Source organism: Capra hircus, chromosome 19, assembly GCF_001704415.2.
Source record: "Capra hircus breed San Clemente chromosome 19, ASM170441v1, whole genome shotgun sequence".
In the NCBI taxonomy this organism is placed as follows: domain Eukaryota; kingdom Metazoa; phylum Chordata; class Mammalia; order Artiodactyla; family Bovidae; genus Capra; species Capra hircus.
Window position 1 is genome coordinate 44,194,829 of NC_030826.1, and position 27,177 is coordinate 44,222,005.

The 27,177-nt window shown below is 49.8% G+C and overlaps 2 protein-coding genes across 3 annotated transcripts in view; one reads left to right on the forward strand and one right to left on the reverse strand.

Annotated features, from left to right (window-relative positions):
• HIGD1B (HIG1 hypoxia inducible domain family member 1B) lies at positions 5,657-8,184 on the forward strand. Of its 2 annotated transcripts, none has more exons than XM_005693940.3 (4): positions 5,657-5,774; positions 6,525-6,675; positions 7,292-7,426; positions 8,047-8,184. In XM_005693940.3, exons 2-4 carry the CDS (start codon positions 6,576-6,578, stop codon positions 8,109-8,111), a joined length of 300 nt encoding a protein of 99 aa, XP_005693997.1. In that variant the 5' UTR covers positions 5,657-5,774; positions 6,525-6,575; the 3' UTR covers positions 8,112-8,184. The 2 variants fall into 2 exon arrangements, with proteins under 2 accessions (XP_005693997.1, XP_005693996.1); XM_005693939.3 differs by lacking the exon at positions 5,657-5,774 and adding an exon at positions 6,258-6,435.
• The window catches only part of EFTUD2 (elongation factor Tu GTP binding domain containing 2), a 38,841-nt gene continuing 20,218 nt past the window's right edge, over positions 8,555-27,177 (reverse strand). Inside the window, exons 10-28 of the mRNA XM_005693941.3 lie at positions 26,528-26,694; positions 24,673-24,797; positions 20,566-20,629; positions 20,093-20,183; positions 18,589-18,724; positions 17,299-17,426; positions 16,347-16,540; positions 15,101-15,212; positions 14,134-14,274; positions 13,532-13,633; positions 12,494-12,576; positions 11,768-11,854; positions 11,419-11,545; positions 11,126-11,213; positions 10,387-10,505; positions 10,197-10,291; positions 9,597-9,750; positions 9,340-9,447; positions 8,555-9,001 (exon numbers count right to left, since the gene is read on the reverse strand). Coding sequence (XP_005693998.1) covers positions 8,906-9,001; positions 9,340-9,447; positions 9,597-9,750; positions 10,197-10,291; positions 10,387-10,505; positions 11,126-11,213; positions 11,419-11,545; positions 11,768-11,854; positions 12,494-12,576; positions 13,532-13,633; positions 14,134-14,274; positions 15,101-15,212; positions 16,347-16,540; positions 17,299-17,426; positions 18,589-18,724; positions 20,093-20,183; positions 20,566-20,629; positions 24,673-24,797; positions 26,528-26,694 — 2,217 coding nt within the window. The 3' untranslated portion in view covers positions 8,555-8,905. The remainder of the gene's footprint in view (positions 9,002-9,339; positions 9,448-9,596; positions 9,751-10,196; positions 10,292-10,386; positions 10,506-11,125; positions 11,214-11,418; positions 11,546-11,767; positions 11,855-12,493; positions 12,577-13,531; positions 13,634-14,133; positions 14,275-15,100; positions 15,213-16,346; positions 16,541-17,298; positions 17,427-18,588; positions 18,725-20,092; positions 20,184-20,565; positions 20,630-24,672; positions 24,798-26,527; positions 26,695-27,177) is intronic.

A 27,177-nucleotide genomic window follows, 5' to 3' on the forward strand; every position in this document is an offset into this window, starting at 1 on the left:
TGCCTTGCATTGGAAGCAGAGTCTTAACCACTAGACTACCAGGAAAGCCCCTCATTTACACATATTTCTAAGATGGCATGAGTGCTTAGTGCTCATGTGCTCAGCTGTGTCCAACTCTTTGCTACCCCGTGGACTGTAGCCCCCGAGGCTCCTCTGGTCATGGGAATTTCCAGACAAGAGTACTGGAGTGGTCAGCCATTTCCTACGCCAGAGTATCTTCCAAACCCAGGGATTGAACCTGCGTCTCCTGTGTTTCCTGTATTAGCTCGCAGATTCTTCACCACTGTGCCTCCTGATTTTTGCCTAAGATGGTGTGAGAATGTGATGAAATGTATGGGAAACCATTGTCATATGTTAAATTTTCATTGTAAGGTGGTCTATAGTGATTATCATTGTTGGTTGGATAGCGGAGCCATTTACCTGTGGTATGATATGGTTGTTACTTAACCTCTCAGCCTTGATTTCCTCATCTGTAAAGTAGGGATAATGATATCTACCAGTTGGGGCTGTTGTGAAGATTAAATATGTGAAGTACCTAAATCTTGTAGGCTCTCAAGACTTTAGTCCCCTCTCACAGTGTGCTTTGGGGAATTTGGGTATTCAAAAGGACCCAACACAGAACTTTAGCAAAACATTTCAAGTCCTCTGGCGCATCCATTTGTTAGTACTGGGGTCTGTACTGGTGTCTTCCATAGCTCAAAATTCTTTCTTCATGAGACATGATTCTATTCTATCACTACACTCTCATTCAGCCTTCCAATCACCATTATCCACACCCTCTTAGAATCTTTAAAATTATGTGAGCAGTCTCTCCAGAATGATTATTGTTGTTCAGTCAGAGTCATGTCCAACTCTTTGTGACCCCATAACTGCAGCACACCAGGTTTCCCTGTCCTTCACTATCTCCCAGAGTTTGCTCAAACTCATGTCCATTGAGTCAGTGATGCCATCCAACCATCTCATCCTCTGTTGCCCCCTTCTCCTCTTGCCCTCAATCTTCCCCAGCATCAGGGTCTTTTCCAGTAAATCAGCTCTTCATATCAGGTGGCCAAAGTATTCGGGCTACAGCTTTGGCATGAGTCCTTCCAGTAAACATTCAGGGTTGATTTCCTTTAGGATAGACTGGTTTGATCTCCTTGCAGTCCAAGGGACTCTCAAGTCTTCTCCAGCACAATTTGAAAGCATCAATCCTTCAGCGCTCAGCTGTCCTTATGGGCCAGCTCTCACATCCACATTCATACATGACTACTGGAAAAACCATAAATTTGACTATATGGACCTTTGTTAGCAAGGTGATGTCTCTGCTTTTTAATATGCTGTTGAATTTTGTCATAGCTTTTCTTCCAAGGAGATTATTCTTCCAGAATGATTCAGTTCAGTTCAGTTCAGTTCATTTCAGTCGCTCAGTCGTGTCCGACTCTTTGTGACCCCATGAATCGCAGCACGCCAGGCCTCCCTGTCCATCACCAACTCCCAGAGTTCACTCAGACTCACGTCCATCGAGTCAGTGATGCCATCCAGCCATCTCATCCTCTGTCATCCCCTTCTCCTCCTGCCCCCAATCCCTCCCAGCATCAAAGTCTTTTCCAATGAGTCAACTCTTCGCATGAGGTGGCCAAAGTACTGGAGTTTCAGCTTTAGCATCATTCCTTCCAAAGAAATCCCAGGACTGATCTCCTTTAGGATGGACTGGTTGGATCTCCTTGCAGTCCAAGGGACTCTCAAAGAGTCTTCTCCAACACCACAGTTCAAAAGCATCAATTCTTCGGCACTCAGCCTTCTTCACAGTCCCAACTCTCACATCCATACAACAGGAAAAACCATAGCCTTGAGTAGACAGACCTTAGTCGGCAAAGTAATGTCTCTGCTTTTGAATATGCTATCTAGGTTGGTCATAATGATTAGTGGGTACAAAAGGCACTTTCTTGGCCCAAGCCTGTAGCTCTTGGGGCTGTCCTTGAACAAATGCTAGAAGGTCCTTGGAACCAGTGCCTGTTTTTAGAAAGAGAGGGGATGTCCCCACCCTCCCTACCCCAGGTACCTTTTAGAGGCTGCCTCAGCCTAGCCATCTCATCTAGAAACTTCTACTGCCCTGGCCTGTTCCTGCTACCTTCTCTTTACTCCTCAAGCCCCCCGAAACTACTCTGTGGCCCAGGGTTTTCTCCCCTGTAACTACCCTAGCCCTCCAGCCTGGGTCTTTCTCATTCTTACCCCAACTCAGGGCATTCTCTGTTCCTTGTCCAGTTCAGTCATCATCACCCCCTCACTCACAGCACTCCTTAGCTCAAGGCAAAAGCTGCACGTCCCTCGCTGCCCCGCTCTTGTCACTCAGCTCCCTCGGGCTATATATAGCACAGCTGTGTCTTTAGATTGTGCACAGCCTCAAGTCCAAGTCCCCCTCCCCTACCCGTTCCCTTCCCCCAACACAATCAGGAGAACAAACCTGAAGCTTTCAGTTAGGGCAGGGAAGCCCCTCCAACAGGAGGACGGGGTTTGCAGAGGGATGCAAGTATGCTGAATTCAGGACCACCCAGAACATGGCAAGCTTCCCATCTGTTGTCAGTGACTTTCCGTTTCTCCCCCAGCCTGTTACCCATCCCCCCACCTTGCTCATTCTGGAAAAAAAGGAGTAGGCAGCATGGATGGGAATTCTAATCATATTATTTAACCCTTGTGTGCATGCTCAGTCATTCAGTGGTGTCCGATCTCTGTCCATGTGATAGGATCTTCTGGACCCAGGGGTTGAACCCAGTGGCAGGCACGTCCTTTACCACTGAGCAAACTGGAAAGCCCTATTTAACCCTTACATCGATCCTATGGGTAGATGTTACCTCCATTTCACAGATGATGACATAGACGCAAAAGAGGTTGAGTGGTATAAGACCAGATATTTAGAGAGCAGTCGGTTAAGGAGGTGACCCCACGTCTGACTCTGGCCTGCACTCTTGGCTCATTAAGTCTGTCTGCATCATTCAATTAGACCCCTCTAAATTAGAATCTATATTAGTGTGACCTGATCTGGAAGAAAGAGGTTTATTAAGCGAATTACTAATGTAGAAAGGTTAAATCAAAGTAATTATTAAAGACTTGGCATATTAACAAAAACGGTATCATAATTTTATCTTATCTGTTTACTAAAATAGGACTCTACAGAAATCTGTTCTTTGAAGTTTTGGTTAATGTGTGTTCTCAGAGGTTTTTGAAATAAAAGGCAATTTTATTTCTTCTATCTCAAAACTTTCCTTCCAACTTTTAGGTGTTCTCCAGCTTCGATTTTAGAAATGGTTAGAAGTCTAGTGCTTTTTTCTGTCACTTACTGTGACCTTGAGCAAGATGTTTAACTCAAGCCTTAGTTTTTCATCTTTTTAGTTAATTAATTATTAATTTATATATTGACCTATTATATATATTTATATATTAATTTATAAATTAATTAATTTTTAGTTAATTAATTTATATTGACCTATTAAATATATATTTATATATTAATTAATTTATAAATTAATTTATATAATTATTAATTTATATAATTAATATAAATTAATAATTTATATATTTATAAATATATATTTATATATTATATAAATAATAATAAATTATTATTTATATATTGAGGCTTGTGGGATCTTAGTTGAGAGTCCTTTGGACAGCAAGGAGATCATCTCAACAGGGAGAAGCTGAAATTCGCTCTCTTTAGCTTGGCCCCTGTTCTCTAAAGTACTCGGAGTTGATCCCGATTCTTGCCCTGTCTCAGCCAGACATTTCCACTCTCCCGCTTCTGGCCTAGACCATTGATCTCTGGAGAATTCAAGCCACCGTTGGGACCAGGAGAGGCAGCACAGGAGTGTGTGTGAATGCCTGGGAGGAGAGTTCCCAGGGACGCTGGGGATATGCGGAGGCCCCCGGGGAGCAACTGTGACCCTGGGTCTCTCCCTGGAGCAGTGAAGGCTGGGGCGAGAAGAGAGACATCAGCTGCTGGACACATGTCCAGGGCTGAAAAGTCGTTTTAGGACAGAGTAATCTGGGGGAGAAACAGGGCCTGGGATGGCGTGGGAGTCTCTACAGTGCACCCGGTCCTTCTCCATTTCTTAGCAAGAAGGTTCTTTGGAGAGAGCCAGACCCAGGTTCAAATCATGACATTCACTAGCTGTGTGTGTGCATGCTCAGTCGCTCAGTCATACCCGACTGTGATCCCATGTAGCCCACCAGGTTCCTCTGTCCATGGGATTATCCCGGCAAGAATACTGGAGTGGGTAGCCATTTCCTCCTCCGAGGGACCTTCCCGACCCAGGATACAACCCTCATCTCCTCTGGCTTCTGCATGGGCGGGTGGATCCTTCACACCTGAGGTACTTGGGAAGCCCTCACTACGTGTGTACCCTTGGATAACTCATTTAACCTTTCAGAAGCTCAGTTCCTGGTCCAGGGACAAGCCGCTACTTACTGCGTAGAATGGTGGAAAGTTCTGAAATATGAATACTTGAAACAAAAGAGGTGCTAATGATGGCCATGGGCCTCTCCATAACCTAAGCATCAGCCTGCAGGCAGCAGTAGAAAGGGTTCTGGAGATGTGAGGGAAGTCACAATCGTTTCAAATTCCTGGACAAATCTCCTTAGTCCAGAAAACATTCTTAGAGGGGTCAAGACCAACACCAGACAGGCTGTCTCCCACAGTTATGGCATTTACATCCCACATTGTTCTTAAGGGTATTTTAAAAAACATTAATTTTTGGCTGTGCTGGGTCTTCACGGCTGCATGGGCTTTTCTCTGGTTGTGGCTTGTGGGCTGCTCGTTGCAGTGTCTTTCTTGTTGCAGAGTACAGGCCCTGCAGTACTCGGACTTCAGCAGTTGCAGCACATGCGCTCAGCAGTTATGGTTCCCAGGTTCTAGAGCACAGGCTCAGTAGTTGTGGCATGTGGGATCTTACATGACCAGGGATTGAACCCTGTCTCCTGCATTAGCAGGTGGATTCTATACCACTGAGCCACCAGGGAAACCCTAAGATAACCATTTAGCTCTGCCGGCTCTTAGTTGGGCCATGCAGGACCCTCAATCTTTGTTGTAGCATTCGGGATTTAGTTACCTGACCAGTGGTTGAACCCTGGCCCCCCGCATTGGGAGTGTGGAGTTTTAGCCACCGGACCACTAGGGAAGTCCCCCTCTTAAGAGTATTTGAGGCCATATAATTTGGGGGAAAACTCAGGATCTCTGCCCATTTTTGCCTGTATAGTCCTGTCTCAGTTCTCCAAATCAAGTCCACCTCTGATCCAGCGATGAACCTCCACAGGATTAAGACTGAATTGAGATAGGGGATCCCCTCCATCTGATCTTTTATTACTTTACAGCGCTTGGAGTTTCACAAGGTGGCGCTAGTGGTAAAGAATGCAGGAAATCTAAGAGTCGAGGGTTCGATCCCTGGGGTTGGGAATATCTCCTGGAGGAGGAAACAGCACCCCACTCCAGTATTCATGCCTGGAAAATTCATGGACAGAGGAGCCTGGCAGGCTACAGTGGCAAAGAGTCAGACACAACTGAGCATCTGAGCACAGTGCTTGGAGCTCCAGCCTGGAACTCAGCAGATGGGGGGTTAAGACTGATGTCCTGACCTATCTCCTCCCCTCTCCATTCCTGACTTCAAAGTCTCCTTAAAACCGGACACTGTGTCCCTGACCCCATAGTGGCAGCTCCATCATCAGCTCTTGGCCAATTCAAAACAGCAGACGCTGAGCCTTAGCCAGACTGCTTGCACTCCACTTTCTAGCCATCTCCTAGGGTAAGCACCGGCATGCTGAGGACCTGTGGGGCCGGTAGTCCTTGCTTCTCCAGGAGGAGACGCAACTAGGGATAAGAAGTTGCCTCAAGCAGGGACTTTTGTCTTGGGGTTAGACTTAGAAGGAGCCCAGCAGGCAGAATCCCCAGTCTGGGGCTCCATCTAGTTTGTGATAAGAGCAGACATTTATAGTACAAGTAGAGCAGTAAGGGTCCCCAGGACAGGGAAGCAGGGGGTTGGCAACTGAAAAGAACCTGGCAAGATGGACCTGGAGACAAGTCCACGTCTAATTATTTCAATCTCTGGCTCTGGTGGTTTAGTCACCATTGCTGTAACACTGGGCTGGCTCTGGCTGCCCAGGGCCAGGTCTTCCTCTGCACCTCCCTTGGGAATAACCATCACAGACTCGAGGCCCATGGGGGACCCAAGGTTAAAGGCCTGTTCCTCCCACCCTCATCTGAGGATTTTTCCAGCTGCTTTTCTTGGCCCAAGGATCATACCCATAGGGATGCAGATGGTAGAGGGGGAGGCAGAGAAAACAGTGAAATTGGAACGTGCTGGGGAAAGAGGCAGATGTTGAGAGGAAGAGATGGGAGAAATGGCCCTAGCAGTCCAGCCATCTGAGACAGGACAGCCGGAACAAGTAGCGGCTATGTTGGGCATGGTAAGAGAGGTCTCAGCAGGCAACTTCCTCCTTCCCAGCCCAGACTGAGGAGAACTGGAGTTCTTACTGTTGCGGGTGCCTCCTTCTAGGACTGGGCTGAAGCCTAGGAGCCCCAGCTGCTAACATCTGGGTGCAGAATCATGTCTGCTAACAGAGGCTGGTGGGCGCCACCCGAGGGCGAGGACAGTGTGTCTGAGAAGCTCCTGAGGAAGACGAGGGAGTCTCCGCTGGTGCCTATAGGTGAGTGGGAAAGGAAGGAATGGGGGGCGAGGAGGGGGCCTTCTCTTGGAGCGCACTTGTCTGCTAGTCCTTTCAAAGAATGAAGCCCTGAACTCGAGTGGTCCTGCCCACTGACTAATCAACAGCTAGAAGGGAATGAACCAAGAGCAAAGGCGGCACATCTGACAATAGGCAAGGCAGTCTGGGCGGGTGGGGGTGGCAGCCAGCCAAGCGTGTGGGATGCCGACACGTGCCAGGACCGGCAGGGGCAGTCTGGGGCCCCCTCGCCCCGAGGCCTTGGGAGGGGAAGAGAACAGCTATGGGGGCTGGCAGTGGTTGGTGAAGAGCTCAGGGAGGTGGGAGAGTCGTGCTGATGGGCTGCTTGTACAGGGAGGTGGGGGGGGCAGTTATTGCAAGGAGTCGGTCACTTTGAAAAAATCATTGAGAACAGTTCAATGTTCTAATGACAGCCCCTACTCCACCAACCACTCCCCAGTCCCCTCAGGTGCCCCCCGGCCCAAAGCAGCAGCAGGAAGGCAGCTGGTTATCCAGACACCCAGTCGGCCTAGTGTCTCTCTTCAGGAGAGCAGTGTGCTTGGTGACTGCGGCCCAAGCGGCACATTCTCTGCCTCTGCAGGCTTAGGAGGCTGCCTGCTGGTGGCAGCATACCGGATCTACCGGCTGAAGGCTCGGGGTCCCACCAAGATGTCCATACACCTGATTCACACCCGAGTGGCAGCACAGGCCTGTGCTGTGGGCGCGATCATGCTGGGTGAGTAGCTGGTGGGGTTGGGGGAGAATGTGGGCAAAACTGACGAGGCAAAATCTGGCTGTGAGCCTTGACAGTTAAAGGACAGGAGTTCAGCCCCTGTTCCCTACACCAGGCTCCACAGCAAGGCCTTGGTGAAACCCGCGTAAGGAGACATTTTCTGGGGTCCGTGATTATTCTCCCGTGTTCAGGGGAAGGTACATAGCCTGTTTCATGAGTCTGTCCTGAGGTGAGAGAACACGCAGCAGTTTCTCTTCCTCTCTGGATCAGAAGGCAGACTGCTACTTCCTCGCCACGTGAGAGTGGCAAGTCCCTTTCTCTCAGACTCTGTTTCCCCGTGTGCAACATGGCGATAACCACCGGGGTCTACCTCCCTCCCTCCCTGCTGAGAGGTTTCTCAGACAACATACGTGCAAGGGTTTTGTCAACTGTCACATGGCTTGTCTCTCCAGGCTGTGCAGCCAAGTGTCTGTAGCAGCTGTTGAGACCTGGGGCGGACAGATGAGCAGGGAGGTGGACTCTCGAGGGAACGGCTAGTGTCAGCGCTCCCAGACACCCAGGAGAGCCAGGCGATGGGTGGAGGGGGCGATGTCACGGGGCCCTTTCCCTTCTCCCTCACACAGGCGCTGTGTACACGATGTACCGAGACTACATCAAGAAAACCGCGCAGGATACCAGGGAGAAGTAGAAGTCCTACCGGCCCAGGGCAGTTGGACCTCGTCAATCCTGGGTGTGCACCTAATAAAGGAGTTCGAGGCAACTCACCAGTCTCTCCTTCACACAGTGGACAGCAGGGTGAGGGAAGGCTCTGGGGACCAGAGGACCTCCAGGGCAAGGAGAATCTTCGGGGGCAGAGGAGACCTCTGACCCCAGAGACCCAACCACTCCCCAGCCCTCTCAGGTGCCGCCCACAGGAGTGGGAGCAGGGGCGGTAAAGAGGCCTCAGTGCTCATGGGAACACTGAGTGGAGAGGCAAGCGCTCCTCTCTGGGGACCAGGCAGGAAGAAGGCTGCAGCTGGGAGCAGACAGGGAGGCCTCGTGGGAGATGACAGAGACCCAGGACCCAAGTGCCAGGACGAGCCTGAAGGGAAGAGGGTGGAGCAGCGGGGATGAAAGGAACGGACCAAGGCAGAGGTCAGAATGTTCTGTTCACTTATATAACATGTCTAAGGTCAAATTTCGACTAAAAAAAAAAAAAAAAATTTTCACGTAAATCCTGAAGACAGGGCCCCTTGGGCTTCAACACTTCCAGCCCCTTCTCCTTCCCGGACCCTGAGCTCTTCTCTCTTCTCTGGGAATGGAGCCAGGCTGAGGCCATAGGAGGAACCAGGAGGCCCAATGCTCCTCCCTCTGGGCTGGAGGATGGCCGCAGCAGCCCCAGACATGCTCTGACCACGTGGAGTCTGAGGCCCACCAGGGCCCAGCTTCAAGTCCAGGGTGTGGCCCAGCGCAGGGAGCCGGAGCTGCCATGAGGCCTGGCGCTCACATCGGGTAGTTGAGCACCACATCCTGCTTGGCGAGCTCCAGCAACATAGGATCATCGAAGAACTTGCTGATGCTCACGTCCTCGCTCAGGCCCTGCAGAGAGTGAGGGCAGATGCAAAAATGAGTCTTGCATGATTGCGCTATACTTGAGTGGAGGGGCGGGGGGGGTGGGGGGCATGTGCCGGCTGAGCTATTTCGGGAGTCCTGCCATTAGGGTATCGTAACAGAGCAGGAGAAGGCTCTTCCTTCCCAGGCATGTGGCCCCAGGCCTGGATGCCTGAAGCCTGGGAAGACCACGTCTCCCCACACTGTGCAGTAAAATGCTCTCAGTCTTTGCGAGGAGGGTCCAAAAGCAAGAAACAAAGAGCGATCCAGCTCCTGGCAAGACCACCTGGGAGTGGAGGGACAGCCGTGGGCCTGAGGACATGTACCTTCCTACGACGGGTTTTGATCATGAATTCTCGGGCCAGGTGGGGAGCTGGCTGTGGCTCCAAGGGGCGGATGACAATGCTCTTGTCCAGAGGATCACCAGGTACAATCTGAAAGGCAAAGCGGTTTCAGAGCTGCCAGGCCGAGAAGCAAGATGCTTCTCTAGGATGCTGGCAATCCCCCTGGAGGTGGGCAGGTCAGAGGGGACGGCCTTGCAGAGGTGGGAGACCGCAGTGGCCAGCCTGCACCATCTTCTTACCTGCCAGTGGTGGAAGACAGACAAGGAAAAGGCCTGGCCCTGCGTGTGAGTTCGCAGATCAGTCTCAAAGCCAAAAGAGTCGATGGCTGGGATGAAAGCTTTGATGGTGTAGAGAGGAGAGCCTGGGATGGGTGCGTCCTGAGTCACGTGTCCCCTGAGACAGAAAAATAAAGGCTGAATTCCTACCCCTGCGGAGGCCAAAAGCAGAGAAGCAATGAACCCCCAACTGCTGACCAGCAGAGAAAAGAATAACCTCAAGTGCCCCACAGAGGGCGGAAACGGCTGGGGCTCTTCCCACTGCCTCCCCATGGAAGTCAAAGGGGCAGCGATCTGTGGGCAAGAGTGGAAGACTGATAGGACAAGGCCCTGCAGACCCCCCCACCACTGACTGACATCCCCCAGGAGCTCTCTGAGGAGGGGTCCGAGGAGAAACCTCAAACTATGATGTGTAGTGAGGCTGGGGATGCCTCATCCCTTTCCTGCTTCCTTCTGTAAACCTAGGCCTCAGGAGTGGAGGTTGTGGGGAGGCCAGCCCCTCTGAATTCCTTCTCACTGGAACTCAGGCTTGCCGCCCCCTTCCTCAGGTGCCTGGTGGCTTACCTGCGCCTGGCCAGGACCGTGTAGACAGCAGAGACACAATCCGCAGGGGCCTGGACCTCGACGAAGTAGTAGGGCTCCATCAGACGAGGGGTGGCCTGCAGCAGAGCAGGATGACAGGGCTCCTCAGCTTGGGCAGAGCTGGGGGACAGCAGTCTCGAGGGGCCCCGTCAGAACAGCCCCCCTCGCTCACCATGAGGAAGGCTGAGTAGACGACTCTCCGGGCTGTGGGGATGATCTGGCCCCCACCCCGGTGCAGGGGCTCCTGGGCAACCACTGCATCCAGGATCTTAAACTTGACATTCCGAATCACTGAAAAGGAAAAGGGGGAGCGGCCTTGGGAGTGGGTCTGGTGCTAGTCAAGGGCGCAGGGATAGAGCAGCTAGGAGCCTCTTGCGGCACTGAAGCTGTCTTGTATCCACGAGGGATGTGGTACAGAATCAGCCAGCAGGTGTGTATTCTAACAGCGTATATGGAGGTTAGAGGGTAGGCAGACGTTTGCAGTGTTGGTCTCAGGACACACTCAGACCACATAAAGTAGCTCGAGAAGTTTGTGTTTCTTTTCCAGATATTTGATTATTTTTGGATGTTGAGTAAATCTTATGAATTGCACATTTGTCCCCACTGAATTCAGTCCTGCTCTATAAACCACTTCAATCCCATCCTCCTGATGATATCCGTCCTCAAACACATTCCAGGAATGAAGGGCAAATGTCCACCTAGACACGACTTCCATTTCTAGGATGTACCAAGCCGTATCACCAGGACAGGGAAAGAGACAAGAGGAAGCTGGCTCAGAACACCGGACAGCCGTGTGGGCCCCAAGTTGTGTCTCCTGCCAGGTCCCAAAGATGAGCCCACCCGGACTATACACCCAGACGCAAGGACCCCAGAGGACAGGGCAGAGAAGGCAGAGGTGCTGGTCGACTTACACTCATCACAGAGGGGCCCCTCCCTGGTTCCCCACTGGAAACCTTGAACGATGCTGTCCTTCACTGAGCCGAGAAGAGCCTTGTCCACCTGCACAGAATGGGAGGGCCCCTTAGCAGTGACCCTGGCCACAGCCAGAGTTTAGAGGGAGGAGAAGGTCGGCACACTAGTAAAAGGATCCTCTTCTTCGCCGGAAGACACACGGTACTTCCGGGAAAAGAAGAATGCTTTGGAGTTTCTTCCACTCAAGAGCTAATAAGCAAGGGCCGCATGGTCCCCACCAGTCTTGCAGTACCTCCGAGGGCAGGGTATCGTCCACCAGGATGTTGGGGCCGGTGGCATCCGGGCCGAAAGCCCAGATGGAACGGGCAGCCAGCAGATCCCAGTCGTACTTGGTCTGAAAGAACTCTCCCAGCTTCTTCCTGGAGTGGGGGGAGGGGAATGACGGTGTCAGACAGTCTGGGACTGCCTGTTCCCCAGCCATGGATCCTGCCTTTCTAGCCAACAATGCCCTCAGCTACCCACACTCTGACCGGGACAACTGCGAAAGGGGGAGGCAAAAGCACTTCCCAGAGAGGGGGCGTGTCATGTCAGAGGCTCATCAGGTGAGCTGTCTGGCTCGGGAATCGGAACCACGCTCTCACCTGTTCCATGTGATCTGGACCACCTCGTTCTCTATGTCCTCTGCGAGGCCCTTCTCCAGAGGCTCGGCGATCATGGTGATCTTGTTCCTGGTCAGCAAGGAAACAGGTAATGAGGCGGGTCAGCAGGACTAGCAGGAGGGTGGTTCCCAAGAAGAGGATGACAGAAGAAGGAGCGAAGGCAGGGACATCAAGGAAAGCCACGGGGGAAGGGCAGAGCAGAAACGGCTTCTTTCATCTGAATCCATCACTTAAAAAAGAGTAAGGCTTGGGGAGAAATGCTCTTTTTTAAAACTTTAAGCAGTATTAGTATATCAACCAGTCAAACAGCAGAGTTGCTGCTAGGGGAGATTTTAAGATAGTTACATTACACAGAGAGGAGAGGTGGCCATTAAGACACTCACCCTGGGAGTAACTAAGGCAAAGAATTCCACAGCATTGTGAACAAAGGCAAAGGGGATGTGAGGGCTGGGATAAAACCCGGGTACTAGAAGTAACCTCATCTCGAGACTCAGGGTCTCTATTTTCACAGCGCTTGCGGCTAGGGTGGGCTTGGGGGGAGTCCCAGGATCACTAGGACCCCCAGGGTTCTTCTACTTTTATTTTTGGCCATGCTGCATGGCATCTGGGATCTTAGTTCCCCGACTAGGGATCGAACCTGCACGCCCTGCCCTGGAAGTGCGGAGTCCTAACCACGAGGCCGCCAGGGAAGTTCCCCCCACAACTTACTTCTTATTGGGAGTTTCAGCAAAACACTTGAGGGACGACGTCTCCACCACCGTCTCACAGAACGTGACAACAGGGTCCGCCACCTGAGGCACAGCATGCACTGTCAGGCGAGGTGTCGCTTTCCCAGAAGGACAGCCTTCTGCCAAAAGGGACTGCAAGGTTCCCCCGATACTATCTCTGCGAGAACCCGTCCTGATCAGAATTAGTGACAAGCACCGTAGCAGGCTCAGGCTAAAAGTCTGTACCTTTGAGAAGAAGCCTGGGAAATTGAGCGTAGTGCACAATTTATGTTCCTGAGCCAAGAGCGAGTGGAGGATCAAATAAGGGCCTTAGTTAAGAGTCCCTCAAAGTATCTTTCAACAGCCGTATAGCTGTCCCACCACCATTCACTGACACCTGTGGGTCTGTCAGCACTGGCTTGAGAGACTGACTGGTGAGCGCCCATTCCATCTTCAGCGACCCTTGGCAGCATGGCTCTTCCTGGAAGCTCCCACACGGCCCCCTATCAGGACACCTGGTGTCTTTCAAAGAGTGCCAGTCTTGGCTAAGAGGGGGCACTTGAGGGCACTCACTCCCACCCCCCACAGCCTTGGAGACAATGTGTCCACTGGGAGACCAAGGCTGTGAAACAGGCAGTTTAATTCAGAGGCTATATTAAGGTTTCACAGGGAATCCAGAAGAGCCAGTCCCTGCTCCCTCCTTGAAACCATGCATGCTGAGCCCTGATCGGCATAGATGGGTTAGTCGTGCAACTATTTTCTTAATGAAAGACCAAGAATAGCTCAGGCTGGGAGCCTTGGCTTTGAATGCAGACATTGAGAATAACATCCCCCGAAGAGGGCAAACCAGATCTCAAATCCTTTCCATGCCGGGAGCAAGAGTTCTTGCTTCTCCCATGCAGATCACCTCCTGTACTGCACCCTTCTCCCCTTGGACCTTCCCATGGAATCAAGGGTTTGGTTGCTTGAACAATCAACCTGGAGCTGTGAGCCAAGCTCCTGGCCAAGCAGGCGCTCAAGACAGCAGCAGCTGCTTCACCTTGATGTCGATCTCCGAGTACATCTTCCGCAAATCGTGCATGACGCAGTCCAGGTAGAGCTCCCCAGTGCCCAGGATCACATGCTCGCCAGACTCTTCCACCTGAAAACACAACAGCCCTGGGGGTCACAGGCTGGACTCTCCTGTGCCAGCCACAGCAGACAGAGACAGCATCGAGGCTAGAAGCTGGGAGGAGGTGCCGAGCCCACTATCGGAAAAGCCACTACTGTGTTGGTTCCATTCCCTTTGGGAAGGGTTAGTGGGGAGCAGTGACCTACGAGTCAGTCCTCAAGACACCCGGACCACCGAGCACAGCGCTACTGGGTGTGATGTCATGGACTGAATTCTCATCACGGCCATTTAGGAGAAAAACATCATGTCCGTGGATATAAGCTAACCCTTTAGCCCTGGCCAACTCCTCTGAAAGGTATGTTGGCAGGCTCAGAATGACTCACTCTTCCCTGTACGTCTTCTGGAAAATCAATTCAAAGTGTGCTTTCTAGGTATCAGAGTTGCCTGATGAATGCAAAGCAGCGGTGGCACCAGCAGACCCTTCTGCCGGGGCTCATGGGGCGCGGCAGCGGCTGTGGCCTTGGGCCTACCTTGGTGGTGAGGGACGGGTAGCTCTTGTTGACCTTGCGCAGGCCGTCCAGCATCTTGGGCAGCTCAGAGGGATTGACTGGCTCCACGGCAATCTTGATAACAGACGTGGTGTTGAACTTCAAGGGACGGAAGATCTGAGCCTGAGACCCAAAATACAGCAGAGCTGTGAGGACACCTAGCCTGAGCAGGTGCAAACTGTGCAGAGATCAGGGAGAAGCTGAGGGACTGCTCGGGGGAGGACTATCCCCGCACTGGGAGCCAGGGCGCTGCTTGGAGGCAACCTGCAGGGCCACGTCTTCCCATGTATGCTGGCAGAACAAAAAGAAGACTTAGAATAAAAAGAGCCCCCCCAGCACTTCCCTGGTGGTCCAGCGGTTAATGCAGGGGACAGGAGATCGACCCCTGGTCAGGGAACTAAGATCACACATGTCACAGGGCAACTAAGTCCATGCGCCACAACAAAGGATCCTGCATGACACAAGAATCCTGCATGCTGCAACTACGATCTGATGCAGCCAAATAAATAAATATTTTTAAAAAAAGAGAAGAGAAGTGAAGTGAAGTCATTCAGTCATGTCCGACTCTTCGCGACCCCATGGACAGTAGCCTTACCAGGCTCCGCCGTCCATGGGATTTTCCAGGCAAGAATACTGGAGCCGGCTGCCAATTCCTTCTCCAGGGGATCTTCCCAACCCAGGGATCAAACCCAGGTTCCCTGCATTGTAGACAGACGTTTTACCATCTGAGCCACCAGGGAAGCCCCTCCTAATTCCTAGGAGCTCAGTCCAAGGAGAATCCAGGGGGATTGGATCTAGAAGGTGGAGCCCATGCTGAGGCCCAGCAGCAGGAGCAGCAGCGACTCCACTTCATGCTCCCCTGAGTTCTGCTGCTTGTCACTCACACGTGCTGGGGCTCCCTGTGATCCTGCAGCTTAAGCCAACCCAGTTGCCTTTTCAGAAACTCTACCTCCTCGTTGCCTCGGGGTTCGGTTATGGTTGCCGTCTTCACAATTGGTTGATCAACACCTTCGATCAGGACCCAGTTGCCAGCAGGAACACGGTTCACTTCGATGTGGTACCTGGAACAGCGTCCAGTAAGCAGCAATGAAACTTGGGAGCAGGGTGTTCATTCCAAAAAACCTAACTGAGCACCATCTCTTGCCAGAAACTGAGCCAGGAGCAGGGTCAGCCAAAAAAAAAAAAAAGCTAGATACATTCTACCAGGGGAGGGATGCAATTAAACAATCATACGGCCACACATGTGTGTGGTTACAAACTGAAGGTGCCATGAAAAAAACAAACGCAAGGTACTTCATGAGCATAACACAGGCAAATCTAATTCAAGCTGGATGTGTGCAGCAAGCAAACCACTGCCTCAGGGGTGGACTGTGAGGAGATGCACAAAGCACCCCAGAGCATACTGCAGCTCTCCTGTGGTTCAGTTGTTAAGTCGCGTCTGACTCTTTGAGACTCCACGAACTGCAGCACTGCAGTCCTTCACACCTCCTGGAGTTTGCTCAAACTCATGTCCATTCAGTCAGTGATGCCACCCAACCATTTCATCCTCTGTCACTCCCTAACTCTTTTCTAATTCTTCTAACTCTTTAATCTTCTAGAGAATGGGGTCCATCTGGAGGGGGTGGGGGAAGGGGCTGTTGGCAAGACGCAGCAGCTAGGAACAGGTGAGGCTCGGTTCTGCTTTCTAGCTAAAATGCCAAGCTGATGAACTGACGAGCAGCCCCCAGGTCCAAGGGAAGTTTAATTCTGCAGACTGGGATGCTCCAAGGGATTCAGCAAAGTTGTCTCTCTTGGTCAAAGCATAGCCAGTAGAGGCTGGGAAATAATGTCTTTTGGGGAAGAGACATGCAGGTTACGATTTAAGGAACACAGAAGAGGAAGGGAGGCTTGAGATGAGTAAACACAGAAATCCTGCTACAGGAGTTCACTCAAAGCATCCCAAAGGCAAAGGCAGGTTTCCTGGCATCAGTCTTGGCATCAGTCCCAACAGTAGCTGCCCTGTGACCCCAGCAACCTCGGACAGTAAGCGCTAGAAGTCAACACATCTGCTGAGGGAGGGTCACCTTACCCCTATCACAGGCAGCCAGCAGCTTCTGTGTATCCAAGGAGGACCACCCCTCCACCCCTTCCCGCTTGCCAGGGCAGTCCCAGTGCAGAGGCCCAGGCATACGTCTAGGGGCTCTGGATGGCAGTACCTGGCCACAGAGATCCAAAGGCGGCCCACGGTGCATATCTGGGAGTCTTCCTCATCCTCCAGGGTGTAGTTCTCCCCTAGCACCTTCACAGGCTGCCCAGCATGGATGGTGCCACTTAGCACTCGGCCAAAGGCATGAAACTGAACTCCATCATCTGTGCTGTACATCTTGGTCGTGTGGCACATCAGGGGACCCTGGAGGTAGGGACAGAGTGTCCCTCAACTACACGCACTCTGGATAAGTTCCACCGTCTCCCCTTCCCTTGTCAGCAATGACCTGAGCTCCATGAGGAAGCAGCCCAAACTGAGAAGTTAACGTGGTGATCTGAAAAAATTACAACCAAGGCCTACCCCCGGCTGAGTTAAGACATGTTACAGGCATAGCAAAAAAAAACCTCTTCCTTTTTCCTGCGGGGAATGAGGGCACTGGGGAAGAGAAGCAGGTTTAGGATGGCAAACTAACACTGTCAACTTGCAAGACTACAACATTAACTGGTCCCAAATTTCTTCAAAGAAGAAACTCATAATTCTCAACTGGCTGTAATGTTTACGCCAAGAAACTAGAGAATGCCTGAGGAATGACTGGGAAAGACTGTTTTAAAAGCCAGGACCAGTGAGATTAGTTACCATTCGTTGAATCTTTCTTATCTGTCATGCACCAAGCTAAACACAATCACAACCCTTTCTTAAATCTTACTTACTTCTCATAACTTCCACATACAACTTATTATCACTTTATACACCAAAACTCTCAGACTCAGAAAACCTGAACAACGTTCCCAAGATCTCATCACCAGGAGTGGTAACACTGGGCTCTGAATTCAGGTCAGTCTGACTATGCCCAGGGGTAGGGCCATGCAGGGATGGAGAAGGGATTACTCCTGCAACTGAAAACACAGAGTTCCCACAAAGCAGGGATGGGAATCAGAGAACAGGGGGGCCATGCTCCTTACGTCAGGGTCACAGTCACTCATGGCCTCGCCGAGGTCGGAGTCCACACCACCGGTATAGGTGTGCTCGATTTTAGGCTTGGCGCCCACCTTTGGAGAAGGGATATGCTGCACACACATGTCCACAAAGCCTGCGGAGGGAGAAGAGATGGCCATTAGTATGAACTCTCACAAGGAAAGGGAGTGAAGAGTTCTCATCCACTCACGATGGTCAGAAAACTAACTGTGAGAGACTGATTTTCAGCTCTAAAAGCCACGGTTCTATGATTCTGGGCACCCTGTTTCTTGGGTGCATGCTGCTAAAGGATCTGGAGTCACATGGATGTCACATGGATGCCAGGGAAGAGCAAGAAGCAGGTCTAAGTGGCTCCTTGGAACTGAACTGACAAAAACTTGGAAACATCTGTATCAGTCCATGACCTTCAGTGAATAGGCACTTACTGAGCTCTTCCACGAATAAGTACCTCATCTCTTCTTTACAGATCTACTTAGAGCAATCTCCGAACTGACTCTTCCCTCCGGGAAACACTGCATATGTTTCTGTTTAAACAGCTATTTTCTTTTTCTAACAGCCAATAAGCCATACAAGACAGAACCTCCATTAGCACCTTGGGGTGCTGGCATGTCTGCTTTTAGTTGGGATCTCCTTTGTCGGATGGATGGCCAGCCCAGAATGAACCATTAAAATTATGCACTTCGGGGGATTCAGATACCTAATTCCCAACAGACATAGAACCAAGTGATTGCTAAGAGAGCCCTGTGCCATCACCGTTTTTGCCTCCATGATTTTACAGATGAGAAATCAGTCCCAGAAGGACTGAGTGGCTGACCCGGGATGACCCCTGGGACTGAGCCAGAGGAAGATCGAGACTCAGGTCATCTTCCAGCCAGTCTAGGCCTTGTTCTACCACAGCACCTGCCTCCTGCATAACTAAAATACCAGAAAGAGGAGCTCAGGGGAAAGAGAGAGATCTGAGTCTATAACTCGTCTCCCAAGTCCTAGTTGGGGGCTTTCCCTACCATTTCATGACACCTACGAGTCTACTTTCCCAACTGCCCTCTGGCAAAAATACCACAACTTCAGAATCTGCTTCTCCATTCCCTTTTACTTGCATGCTCCTCCTGGAAGGGAAATTCAATTGCTTTTGTTTTCCCAAGATAGAACTCCTGGTACCATCCACTAAGTAAAGCAGCTCAGAAAAAAAACCCAGGTGACCGGTACCCTGATTGAGGGTTAAAGAAGCGTTTCCACGGTACACATGGAGGAGATGGTGATGATGACGAGCTTCTTACCTGTGAACTCGCCAAAGAATTTTTTGCAAACCAGCCTGAGCAGGGGGCGGATGTTCAGCTTCAGCTCCTCCTTGGTCAGGTGGATGCCAAGCTCATCCAGGGTCCTCGGGAGGCTGGTGTCCACATCACCCACCACCTGTGATGGCAGCAAGACATCACATCAGCTTGGGTGATCCAGAGGACAAGGGAGGACGAAAGGGCAATAGGAAGGGTCACTGAACTGCGTTCTCTTCCACACGGAGAGCTCTGAGCAAGGATACCAGTTTGGTTTCAGGGAAATCTTTGGTACAAGCTTGGTTAAATGCCCACACCAGCCAATAAACCTGCTCTCTCAGACAGACCGGTATCAGTGCTGCCCTCTGGTGTCTGAAAAGCAGCATCTCATCTCACTCAGGGAATCCATACCCTTCCCTCCCTATTTAGAGACTTCTTAGATTTAGAGGATCACTGCAATGGAAGGAACCAAAAAAGGTCACCTAGCAGTCTATCGGCTGCCAGGATGGGGCCAAGCTAAATCATCCCCAGCTGACTCGAGGTCTCTGTGTAGAGAGGCGCTATAAATTTCTTTTATTAATCCATTCTGGTCTGACACAAGATACAAAGTATTTTCCAGCACTAATAAATTTAATCGTGTTATTCTGTCTTGTTGCTATGTTTTCACTATTTTGCCAGTTGGAATGGCCCCACACATTTTGTTTATGTGTGTGTGTTCATTGTGCACAGTGCTTACTAAACACCTGCATAAACACATAACACAGTTATAAAGTGTAATTGTCTTGGGAGAAAAGGTTTGCATGAAAAATTTCTCTCCAACATTATTGCCCTTTTAGTTCTGCCTTTCAGAGAGCACAAATTCATACAAATGCAACATTATACCCTTTTCTTTGGAGCACTGCATGCGTTTAGCTGCATCCTTACCACCATCTCATGCCTGCTTTTCAATCTGACAAACATCACATACATACATGCCCAAAATCATCATTAAAATCAAGCTCATAAAATCATTCATCTAATGGCTATAAAATACTTCATTTTATGGGATGTACCATAATTCTTTCATCAGATTCTCACCGATGAAAACTTATTGCCAGCTTTTTTCCCCCTTTTCCTGATGTTATGCTATAACATATATATACATCTTAATACATATATATTTTTATGTATGTATAAAAATAAGAACTGGAGGAGTTTGAGAAACAATTATATCTGTAAGGCAAAGCCCTATAACTGAAACTATTATTTCTCAAGTGTCACATTCTTTGGAATAGTCAAAATTTTTGAACATTTCTCTAGGCTGTGCCTTTTCTATCTTCCTCCTTTACTCTGATTTCAACAGCACTTAAAAGGACTGGAGTGTTCAAGATCCAGAAGACTGACTAACCGTCCTCACATTGAGTAATACAAAACTAAGCAGGCTCAGGGCCAGGGAGAAGTCCACGTTCACCAGCTTTTCCACCTTGTGCTTAGAAGGGCAGACCTGAGCCAGGGGACCTGACATACTCACCTGGGCGAGGATCTTATAGAGGGGCTCCAAGATAAACTCCACAAAACTCCTCTGGGAGCTGCTGGTTGGGGCCTTTTTGGTGAACTTCCGCCTAAAGAGATCAAGAGTTACGGGAGATCCAGGAGGGAGAAGGCAGTGTCACCAACCCCAAGGGTGCACTTCCTAAGTTCTGCACCTGAGCAAAGCCAAGCTGAAAGGAAAGAATGTGTGTGGTCATCAAACTTCCAAATAGGGACACCTGAGAGGGCGTGGGTCACGACCCTCTTGCACATCTGGTCTGAGCTGTGGGGACCTCAAGGGAAATGCCTCAAACCCTGTTGGAGCACACAAAGCCGGCTCACTTAGAGGAGGCAAGATGGTAGCTCAGGTTTAATCAAGAAGCAGGTTCTCACGGCCAGAACTCGTTCTCTGTTCTCACTTACTGGGAGGATGGATCATGCCTCCAGAGTGTCCACTTCCCACGGTCTACTTACGTCTTAGGGTTGAAGTAGATGTCACCCCAGAGTCTTTTCGCAAACTCCTGGTAGTTAATGTCACCTGTAAGAAAAGCCATACGATGATGATCTACCTAGCAAAGTACTGTTTGAATTCTGTTGAATGTGCCACCAGTGGTTTCCAGCTGAGGAATTCTAGCACCTTCCTCTGCAAGGTCCCGACATTCACCTTTGTCCAGGCAGGGAGGTAAAGATACTGAAGCACGAGGGACACGACTGGCCCGCAGCTGCCCAGGTGATGCTGCAGCCAAATGAACGCCCAGGTAGCTCCCTCTCCAGGATGCTTACGACTGAGCTACGGACAAAGGTACAGTTTATATTCTTTCCTCTAATGGAACAGGCTCAACTGCCTAAATTCTATCCTCTGTTTGCACCTAAACCTGTCCCTTCTGCAGTGATGCTTAAAATTCCTTCATTCCTTCCTGATCCAGGGAAGGTCCACTCCGCTGCCGGTGTGGGCGGAGCAGCAGCACCACGCCGAAGCTCCAACTAGCCCTCCACACTCTAGAACCCGGCACTCTGGAGAGAAGACACCAAGGCCCACCCTTGTGTCATTTTTTCAGTTTGATTTAATTTTTAGTTTGACTGCAACTGCTAATCCTCACCAGACTGAAGCAAGCCATTGTGGCTTTTATGTTTTTTTTAAAGGAAATTTTATTGGACTTGTTTATCCCACAAGACCTCAAAAAATTAACAGGAAATATACGGTTTATCCCTCTATATCCATACCTAACTGAATCTTTAGGTGTGTTTAGTCGCTCAGTTGTGACCGACTCTGCAACCCCATGCACTATAGCCCTGCCAGGCTCCTCATGGGAATTCTCCAGGCAAGAATACCGGAGTGGGTTGCCATGCCCTCCTCCAGGGGATCCTCCCAACCTGGGGATGGACCCAGGTCTCCTGCATTGCAGGCAGATTCTTTACCGTCTGAGCCAGCAGGGAAGCCCAGGAAGAGAAGCAAGAGCAAGAATAAGAATGCTACTATGGCTTTTAAAATTCAAGATCTAAGTCCAGGGCTCGTGCACCGTATTTTCCTTTCTTTCCCACGTTATTAGTTACTGAAACTCTCCCTCTCCCGTGAACCACTGTGTCTTTTACACGCCTCCTACTCCTGCACTTAACACACACTATACTATAATCACTAGACTGAGCTGTGTAGGCAAAGAACCAGGCCCAGTGTGTGACAGAAGTTAAATAAACACTGACACAAAGAATGTGCAAATATCTCTCTAATCGACCCCCACTCCCCACCCTCAATCTCACAGTCAACATCAAGCCAATATTCCCACCCCTCTATCTGATACTGGTGAAAATGAGTAAAGAAATGTCCCTTTCCTCTCTGGCCAAAGATAGGCCAGCCCTGCACACACCAATCCACCCCAATCTTTGAAGAAGTGAAGTGAAGTGAGCTCGTTCAGTTGTGTCTGACTCTTTGCGACCCCATGGACTGTAGCCCACCAGGCTCTTCCATCCATGGGATTCTCCAGGCAAGGATACTAGAGTGGGTTGCCATTTCCTTCTCCAGGGGAACTTCCCGACCCAGGGATCAAACCCAGGTCTCCGGCATTGCAGGCAGGCGCTTTACCCTCTGAGCCACTGAAGAAGCCCCACCCCAATCTTTATTAGCTCCTAATTCCCTACAGGATAAAGTCTAAACTCCTTAACCCCGCATTCCAAACTCCCTCCATGTGCTCCCAACCCAAGCTGCCAGGCCTGCTTGAATGCCTCTCCTTGATGAAGAATCCCCTGTTCCCGAACAGCTGCTCCTGCATCCTCACCTCCTCTTCCAGCCCAGGGAGTCCGGAAGCCCTGGCTCCTTAACTCTCTACCGTCCAATCCCCCTCTCCTTTAGCCTTCTCAGACCCCTGGGCCTTTGGAGCTGAATTCCCTCAGCCCCACCCGCCCGCAGCAGCCACCAGCATTCTGCCCACACCACCTTCCTGTCGTTCATCACTGTGGAGTTCTGTCTACCCACTGGAGAAGTTCCCTGAGGTCAGAGATCATTCACCACGCCTTGTAATCCTGGCGGGAGGACATGGTTTCAATTCTGGCAGGACGGTGTGATAGAAAAAGCACCAGGTGGATTCTAGCTCCGAGCCCACCAGTAAGTTCTGTGTCCCTGGGCATAGCTTTCCCACGTGGGAAATGATGGGGCAGGGCTCGATGACCTGACTCCTTCCAGGGCTGACATTCCACAAGTTCATACATGGCGTCTCAGAATGATCTTGGGGCCCAGAGCTGGTGTCTGCATAAACACTGGGTTCAAAGGATGAGTAATAAATCTCGCCTGAGGCTCAGGGCCATTTTCAGTCAGAAACTGAAACATCAATGTAATATAATTACATAAACAGTCTTGGATTTTGCTTCATATGCTGATTCAAAGAACATTCAGAAACATAAACTGGAACCCCGTTCAGATGATCTTCATTTATTGTCCATCTAACCATTTTTTTAGGAAGAACCATCTGGAGACAACCAAAATATATGCCTAATGATGAGAAAGTATACATCCATACAGTGGACCAATGGGCAGTTATAGAAAATCTTTTTTCTGGACGTGCCGTGCAGCATGTGGGATATTGGTTCCCCAACCAGAGATCAAATCCCCATCCCCTGCACTGGGAGTGTGGAGTATTAACCACTAGACTTCCGAGGAAGTCCCAAAATAGTATTTACAGATAAGCTTTAACAGAAAAATTCTTATGATCTAATACTATGAAATATTTATCTTATATAATTATATTATATATGAAATAAGATCTCACTGCTATAAAACACTGAACAGAGAAAGAAGGAACTGTATCTAAATGCTTGCAGTAGTTATGGTAATGAGGTTATGGGTGAATTTTGTTTCCTTGACTAGATTTTACTTTATTCTTCACTTTTCCAAATAAGGATGCAGTAAATATATACATGTTTAAAAAAAAGACCAAGTTTCAATTGGCCCATTACTTCCACCAGAGCAAACAATTCTATACTGAAAGTGAGGCAGGACCACTGACTGCTGCAAACAAACACTGGCGCCCCAGGAGGCACAGAGGTAGAGCATGTGGGACTGTCTTGAGAGCTGGGAAGTTGGTCCCAGGGCTCGGGTGCTACGGCCAGGGACCTACATATAAAATCATTCTGCTGCGTGTCCCAGTGGGCTGTGAATCCAACCTGAGCTCTCAAGTAGGCCTATGAAACATCTATGTGCCTGGTGGTGCTGGTGGCTCAGTCGCTAAGTCATGTCTGACTCCTGCAACCCCAAGGACTGTAGCCCACCTGGCTTCTTTGTCCACAGGATTTCCCAGGCAAGAATACTGGAGTGGGTTGCCATTTCCATCTCCAGGGGAATCTTCCCGACCTAGGGACTGAACTCGGGTCTCCTGCATCGCCGGCATATTCTTTACTCAGTCACCAAGGAAGCCCCTTATGTGTCTGGATACGGTTGGAAAGACAGCTTGAAGCACCACTGGTGAGAGAGATTCCATCTTTGAGGAAAAGGCCTGCAAGGCTTTGGGAGCATGGATAATTCCTTTCTGACAAAACCTGTCTCACTTGAGATTCTTGTTCCTGGTATGAGACCCCTCTTCACCCATTTCTTCCCAGGCACTTTCATCCTTCTACTGTTTGGAGACCACTGAGCCTGATTAGGGAGAAGGCAATGGCAACCCACTCCAGTACTCCTGCCTGGAAAATCCCATGGACAGAGAAGCCTAAAAGGCTGCAGTCCACGGGGTCACTGAGGGTCGGACACGACTGAGTGACTTCACTTTCACTTTTCACTTTCATGCATTGGAGAAGGAAACGACACCCTACTCCATTGTTCTTGCCTGGAGAATCCCAGGATGGGGGAGCCTGGTGGGCTGCCATCTATGGGGTCACACAGAGTCGGACAAGACTGAAGTGACTTAGCAGCAGCAGCAGAGCCTGATTAGAAGAGTCTCAGGGCCAAAAAGAGCCCCAAATGTGACTTGGTAACAGTTGATACAGTGCTCTCTCTGGCAGAGACGCTGGCGTGCGGCCCATTTCTGAACTGTTCAGCAGGAAACGCACACAGGACTCTGGGGAAGCTGGTGAGACAGACTGCCAGCCAGAGCTTACCGAAGGTGTCAGCATAGATCTTGGCAAAGGAGCCCAGCGTGAAGCAGATGCTGTACTGGGAGCTGGAGAAGCAGACGTTGCCCAGGAGCGGGGAAAGGATCAGGTTCTCGTCCGTGGAGTACATGCTGGAAGAGAGATGACCCTGAGTATGTGGCTGGGCTGGGCTGCATGTGGGCCCGAGGCGAAGGGTGAAGGGCAGGACTCGGTATCATAGCCTTTCTCCAGCGGCTGCACACAGAAAGGGTTTGCATAACACACACAGCTTCGCCAACAGCCAGCTCCAAGAAAGTGACATGATGGAGCTGTTCCCTAACTCCCAGTAACAAGATGATTTTCCAGAGCTGGAAACACACTGCATGATCCTGAGAAGTTAACTGCACCAGACAAAGAGAAACTTGGAGGACAAACACCTCAGAACACAGGAAATGAAACTACTTTGATAAAACAGGAGTACATTCGAGAAATCTCAATTTCACAAACAGAAATACCAGTATAAGTAAATGAATGAATGAATGAAAAAAAAGCAACTTTGTTCCCCATTCTCATATGGTCTTGTCTGGCTTTGCTTTACAAACTCACGTTAAAACATTTAGTCTTAAAAGTCATACAGAAGCCACAGTACCCCCAAGTTCACTAGCATTTATAAGAAAACCAGAGCACATAGGAATCAACCCAAGCCTTCCTGACACACTGCTTTATGGAATTTCTTAATCTAGAAATACAAGTACAGGCTTCTACAGAGCACTCCCCTACCACACTCCCAAGTTATGCTCCCCAAAGGCAAGTGTTTTCAGCTTCTTTAAAAGCTGCTTCTAGAGCATTTACCTCCATATTTCTAAACAATATATTTATGGTGATATTTCTTGTTTGGCGCTTGAGATGTGACTTCTTGACTTCCTAACTTCCTATTCTAGTAGATCACGATTGAGCCCTACACAACCCCTGCCCTGTCTTCAGAGAAGTGGATCATTTCATCTTTTGGATCTGGCTGTAACACTGGGCTCCGGTCATTCTTAGCCTCTCCAGTGTCAGGGAGAAGATATCCCTGTTGAGAACCAGCACTGCACACTGGGGGTGTTCCTAAAGGTGAACTTGTCCCGGGCCACAAGGGGTCTATCCTGGATCCTCAGGTGGAGAGGAGTTTTCTCAGCTGGACAGGCTCCTCCCAAGCCCTGCAGGGGGCCTCAAGAAGTTATCCGTACATCTTTCCGCTATAGGTTAAACTGTCCTTAAGAAATATTTAACCTATTCTTCAAAGCCACCATGATTCCAAGGTCTCCCAACCATCATTCATACTTATTAACCTAAACCTCAAATCCATCTTGTTGAAAAGCAGCTCCGTAAGAAACAAAAACCAAGAGTTCCTTCTCTTACTGAGTCTGTGCTAATAAGATAACAGCAGCTGACATTATTCACCCATAAGCTATTATCACTGAGCACTGTGCTAAGTATGTTATGTCGGCTATCTACTTAATTTCTTATAACATCTCATTAGGCAAATACTACTATTCTTTTTTTATAGAAGCAGAAACTGAGGCTCTAAGAGGTTAAGGAATCTTTCCAACTTTACATGGTTGGCTGGTGAAGATGAGACTGACTCTAGAGCTCAGGGAACTGACTGCAGTAATAAACTGAGGATCTGCAGCCAGTTACCTATCTGGTTAAGGAGCAGAGTTAACGAGGCCAAGGCTAGGGAGTCAGTCCCTGCAGAGTCACAGAATGTTCCTCCAGCTGTGTCCAACAAGCTCATCAATGCATGCCAAGAGCTCAGAGTTGCCCCCAGAGGTGTTCAAGGTTAAGATTTATAAAAACCAGAGTGCCGGGGACAGGAGGTTTACTTCGGGGGCTCCTCTACCTTATTAACCCGTTGACCTCATCGACAATGTGACGCAGCTTATAGTAAGCATCCGTGGGCGGCAGCTTCAGCTCCAGGATCAGCCGGTCAATCTTGTTGATGCACACGGTGACTGCCAGCCTCTCCTGCACCGCGTGCTTGATCAGCCGCTCTGTGTTCAGCATCACCTGAGACACAGAAGCTGGGGATGAGTGCAAAGAGGGCAGAACATGCCGCACAAAGTCAAAGAAAGTTCTAGTTTAAAATATGAAAAATAAATAAATAAAATATGAAGGATGTGGAAGAGAGGAAACAGATTATGAGGGGGAAGCAGAGGGTATCTTATTCAACAGCAGAGTCGGAAATTTTAAGAGGTGACCTGGTAGGGTTGAGAAATGAATAAATACACTGATGATTTGGGGGAGCCAAGTTTCTCAGTGCCAGAGAAGGAACCGAGAAAGGCTCAGGAAGCTGTGGTGCGGAAATAGAATTGTGGGTATCAGGGAAATTCCCTGACGGTTCAGTGGTTGGGACTTGGTGCTTTCACTTAGTGGGCCCAGGTTCAGTCATTGGTCCGGGAATTAAGAACTAAGATCCTACAAGCCTCGAGGTTCAAACGAAACAAACAAAAAAGAATTGTGGGTATTAAGATACATTGATTTTTTTTCCTT

Coding starts and splice junctions, on each gene's coding strand:
- HIGD1B (XM_005693940.3), top strand. CDS start 6,576: ATGTCTGCTAACAGAGGCTGGTGGGCGCCACCCGAGGGCGAGGACAGT. Junction 6,676..7,291: donor GTCTCCGCTGGTGCCTATAG/GTGAGTGGGAAA, acceptor CTGCCTCTGCAG/GCTTAGGAGGCTGCCTGCTG. Junction 7,427..8,046: donor TGTGGGCGCGATCATGCTGG/GTGAGTAGCTGG, acceptor TCCCTCACACAG/GCGCTGTGTACACGATGTAC.